General features: G+C 38.0%; 1 protein-coding gene across 1 annotated transcript in view; it reads right to left on the bottom strand.

Annotated features, from left to right (window-relative positions):
• fchsd2 (FCH and double SH3 domains 2) overlaps positions 1–5,102 on the bottom strand; it is a gene marked incomplete at its 5' end in the record, with an annotated part of 55,855 nt that overhangs the window by 26,798 nt on the left and 23,955 nt on the right. The window contains 2 exons of the mRNA XM_015043061.1: positions 2,327–2,389; positions 2,581–2,670. Of these exons, the coding sequence (XP_014898547.1) occupies positions 2,327–2,389; positions 2,581–2,670 (153 nt within the window). The remainder of the gene's footprint in view (positions 1–2,326; positions 2,390–2,580; positions 2,671–5,102) is intronic.

Below are 5,102 nucleotides of genomic sequence, written 5' to 3'. Positions count from 1 at the left end.
AGGGAACACTCAAATAACACATCCTAGACCTGAATGAATGAAATATTCTCATTGAATACTTTGTTCTGTACAAAGTTGAATGTGCTGACAACAAAATCACACAAAAATCATCAATGGAAATCAAATTTATTAACCAATGGAGGCCTGGATTCGGAGCCACACACAAAATTAAAGTGAAATGTTCCCTTTATTTTTTTGAGCAGTATATATTGACAAAAAAAAAAAAAAACATTTTGTCTTTTCTGCAAAATTCAAAAACTGCAGAAATCTTGGTATAAGATAAATAGCATCTGAAAAGGGCAAAGGAAATCTTATGTTTTTTAAACAATAATATTTGTTGTTGATCTGTTGCTAAGAGATAAGGGCGATTTCTGGTAACCACGTGCCACAAAGTAAACATCTGATTCTTATTTTTTCAAAATTACCAACTCTTAATTTGTTGTGTCTAAGCAGATGAGCAGTATTTCAAAGGAACTTATGTTTTATAAACAATAATATTACTTGTTATTAATTTGGTGTTAAGAAAGGAATGTGTTTTTCTGGTAACGAACTGCCACGAAGTTTAAATCAGATTTTTACTTTTGTGTTGAGTATCTTTTTTTTTATAATACATTTACTATCAATGACCAAAATAAAAAAAACATTTCCATTTCTCTGCAAAATACATCAACTGCACAATTCTTAGTATAAGATAAATAGTATTTCAAAAGAGTGGAGGAAATCTTATGTGTTTTGAACAATAACAATATTTGTTGTTGGTCTGTTGCTAAGAGATAAGGGCGATTTCTGGTAACCACGTGCCACAAAGTAAACATCTGATTCTTATTTTTTCAAAATTACCAACTCTTAATTTGTTGTGTCTAAGCAGTATTTCAAAACAACTTATGTTTTATAAACAATAATGTTACCCGTTATTAATTTTATGTTAAGAGAGGAACGTTTTTTCTTTTTCTGGTAACGAACTGCCACGAAGTATAAATCAGATTTTTACTTTTGTGTTTAATGTCTGTTGTATAATATATTTACCATCAATGACAAAAGAAAAACATTTTCTCTTTTCTGGAAGATTCACCAACTGCAGAATTCTTAGTATAATATGAGTAGCATTTCAAAAGAGCAGAAGAAATCTTATGTTTTTGGAACAATAACAATATTTGTTGTTAATCTGTTGCTAAGAGATGAGGGGGGATTTCTTGTAACCAAGTGGTCATAGAACCTGATGGGTTGTTGATTGCAGTTAAACACCCTCAACGCACAGCCAGAACTAGAGTGGAGTGTTTTAGAGTAAAGCATCAAAGAGATGTATTAGAACGGCTTAGTCAAAGCTCAAACCGAAAACTGTTCAAAAACAATCTTTAGCAAAGTTGTAACATTAGGAAGAAATGGTCAGTCATACCTGAATTGACTTGGATGTCATACAACTTTTCAGCTTTTACTTGGTAGATATACACATAAAATCTCCCAAAAATACATCGCAATTTTACAAAATGTGAAATTGTCTGAGAATACATCAGCAGGATACTGTTAATCAGACAAATAGCTGTCAGATAACATTTGCGCAGTGTGATACAGCTACATGAAGAAATCTATTTAATAGGAGTATACATGGGGAAATCTATTTAATAGGAGTATACATGGAGAAATCTATTTAATAGGAGTATACATGGAGGTGCTCTGAAACTGTCAGACATTTAGACTGTAAGCCAGTGCAATGTTTAGGGTCAGACCGTATGGATTTTGCAACATATAGTGGCATTATGTTCTCTTGTTTTCCTCACCCCTGCATCCAGTGTCACTTCAGCCTTATCGCTGTGTTGCTACCTTCACCTCACTGCTCCCTCTCTGCATCTCATCACACCACTTCTCTCATTCTTTTTCATGCTTCAGTAATTGTCTCCTCACCGCTCCTCCATTGCAGCGCACAACTCCACCTATTGTCCACACTTCTTTCCATTTATCTCCTGCAAGATTCTTCCCTCCCTCTTGCTGTTTTCTCTGTTCTCCTTACACCCCAATGTCTCACCCTCATTCTCTCCGCTGATAGCTGCAATATCGTGTGAGCAGAATGCCAAATGATTCCCACAGAGCAGGCAGACTACGCTTTAGTCACCTTGACTGACAGACGCAGACTGTCGGTCAAGAATTACTATTAACAGAATTACTATTAAATTACAAATTATTATTAACATCTGTGCAGTCGTAAAGTGGTTGGATCTGCCAAGTCAATCCACTGATTAGACATTTTGGAAATAAACTCCCTGTATTACAACAAGAGGTTCAAACATGCTGATTTGGAGCAACACAGAGTGAGGGAGAAGTGTCTCACCGACAGTGAGGGATCGTGGGTAGTGTAGGTGGCCCAGCGTTCATTTTCCAGCTCCTCCATCACCTACAGCATGCACAGAGAGAGACAAACAGGGACACACATACTCACTGAAAAGATACTTATAAGCACACACATACAGCACCCAATATTTCACACTTAATTTAACAACTCAGGCAGTGAGAAGGTGAAGCACATGCACACAGACATCTTGTGTGTTTTTCTCACCTCCGGGGGGGGAAGAAAAAATCACAAACCTGGTTCATTGCACTCTTCAGCCAAGTATCTACAGCCACTCCAACTTGCCGCAAAAGGTCCAATCGAGCCTCAGCTTTCAACTTTATTGTCTTTGGAGAAAGAAGCGATAAAAAGAGGTAAAACATACTTCAGTTTCTGCTGAATTATTTTCTATTTTGGTAGTGTTCCCCCTGAGTGGAAACTGAGTGAATTAATTTTACACCTCAAAAGTGATACATTTGTCCCATGTTGTGACCTTTATAAGAAATCATTAAAACTTGCCTGTTTCTTTTAATGCGCTGTAAACACTGAGCGCTCTACATGAGAGGACGTGATAATGCTGGAACAGCCAGCTGGGTAATTTCTCCTGAGTTTCGGTTTCTCTCACCTGCTTTTCATCAATTTACTCTTGTTTCCAGCTTCTTTCCTCTCCCTCTATTGCTGACAGAGCAGACGGATAGCTGATAGGCTAATAGCACAGGGGACTTAAGTCAGACTCGCTTACTTTAATCAATAGAGACATGCTTCACTGAAGTGCATTGCTTTTTTCTATTACCAACAATGAACACTAGATAAAAAAGACCATACTTGGCTCACTCTACTAGACCCCAAACATACAAAGTTGATAGGAAAAGTTGAAACATCGTCTCTTACGCTGCCTTAAGAGAGCTATGAGGAGCGCGACATTAGCATAGCTCAATAAAAGCAGCTAGTGGTGGGAGTGATCACTGGTGGGCAGGCAGCTTCAAGTCAGACAATCAGTCTGGCTGAGGAGTGTTAATCGATACAATTATCACTGAAAGAAAGTGGAAAACTAGATGGAACGATAGACCAGGAGAGAGTGGCTGCAGGAGAAAAATACAACTGAAGACAATACATTGTAACAAACAGGGACATCGGGACAGAGGACTGTAAATGTGGGCAGAATTCAGGTGAATTCAAAACCTGAAGGGAAAAGGTCAAATGATATGAATGTGCAGATACACTAGTCTATGAAATGGGAGATTTTTGTCTGTAACAAAGTTAATGTACATAGGCACTGGTCTTTTAAAAAGACAATATAAAAAAATAGCTCTATAACTTCAGATGGAGAGGTGTATAACCACATGCTTGATCAAAATGACAAAATACAAGTGTCATTCTTTCATGACTGTGCTCATGTCTCTTCCTCCTAACTTACTAATTGTGTCGATACCGGCCTATTGCAACCTCATTATGAGATGAGACTTCCAATCGGTTCCCCAGGAGCACATATTAGTCGGGTTTGAACTGGCAAAAATGGATTTCAGGGCAAGACCTTCCTTAGCATAAATATTTAAACAAGGACAGATTGATTGTTGGGTGCTACAGCAAAAAACTACCATGGAGGCACTTTCTTGGCTCTGTATCTCCTTCTCCTTCTCATCCAACCTGTGTAAACCTAATGATGGAAAGAAGCACCAAATATGTCTACAAATCATCAAAGTCCAGTTTTTTTAGACACCATTCAAACCACTCTGACAATCCAGCAGTTCTGCCCAAAAGATTGGTCAAATACCCAGCCAGAATTATGACTGAACCTCATTAATTAGCTATGGCTGAGGTGCAAGGTAGAGGCTGCATGCATATATTTAAGCCTATATTTATCATTTTTAGAATCAGGGTTTATACAGGAATCCTAGACTCAAATTTACTACCTTTTACTACCACTGCAGTATTTTTACTACCAACACAAAATTGAGCAGCAGTCTCTTTTGGGGGAGTGGTGAATTCTAGGGGTGCACTGATTTATCAGCCAGTTGATTTATCAGCACAGATTTCCTTAATTTTGAGAGATCGGTGATCGGTCGATATTTACATTGTGAAGCCAGTCTTATCCCCCAATCTTATCTACCTCAGCAAAGGTCTGAAAATCAGCCACTGTCCTCTTCTGCTCTGCTGTGAGAGGTTTGACTGATAGACTGACTCACAAGGTTATGACTCCATGGTTGAAGTTAATAGTGACCCCACTGTTCCCAAAAGCAAGTTTTAGTGACATTCCAGACAAAAAAAAAAAAAAAAATTGGATAGAACAAAATCGGAATCGGCAGGTCAGGGTTTTTAAAGATTGGTAATCTTTAAAAAGATTTGCTACTTTAAACAAAAGAGAGGGCAGAAGACATAGGGCAAAGGTCAACAAGAAAACAAATTAAACCAACAGTCATCTTTTTGGACTCTGGGAGGAAGCCGGAGAACCCGGAGAGAACCCACCAGTGTACTTGGAGAACATGCAAACCCCATGAACACAGAAGAACCCAGGCAGGAATTCAGATCCAGGCAAACATTTTATTCAAAAAAAAGAAATGTTTTACACACCAACAGAATTTAGAGACCAATTAATTAAACAGTCGTGATTTTAAACTGTGGCAGGAAGCCAGAGTGCCCGGAGAGAAACCTGCAAATAGGAAACCTGTCAAATCTTTTTACCTTTCAATCTCATAATTTAACTGAACACATCAGGACACATGTTCGGTCCCAGTCAGATTTCTCCAGCCTCAAAATGGTCAATAATCATCTCTTCTGT

The sequence above is a fragment of the Poecilia latipinna genome, unplaced genomic scaffold, assembly GCF_001443285.1.
Source record: "Poecilia latipinna isolate Pla-1442-1.1 unplaced genomic scaffold, P_latipinna-1.0 Scaffold614, whole genome shotgun sequence".
Lineage (NCBI taxonomy): Eukaryota > Metazoa > Chordata > Actinopteri > Cyprinodontiformes > Poeciliidae > Poecilia > Poecilia latipinna.
The sequence above is the reverse complement of the archived record's forward strand: the minus strand, read 5'-3'. Positions and strand labels throughout refer to the sequence as shown.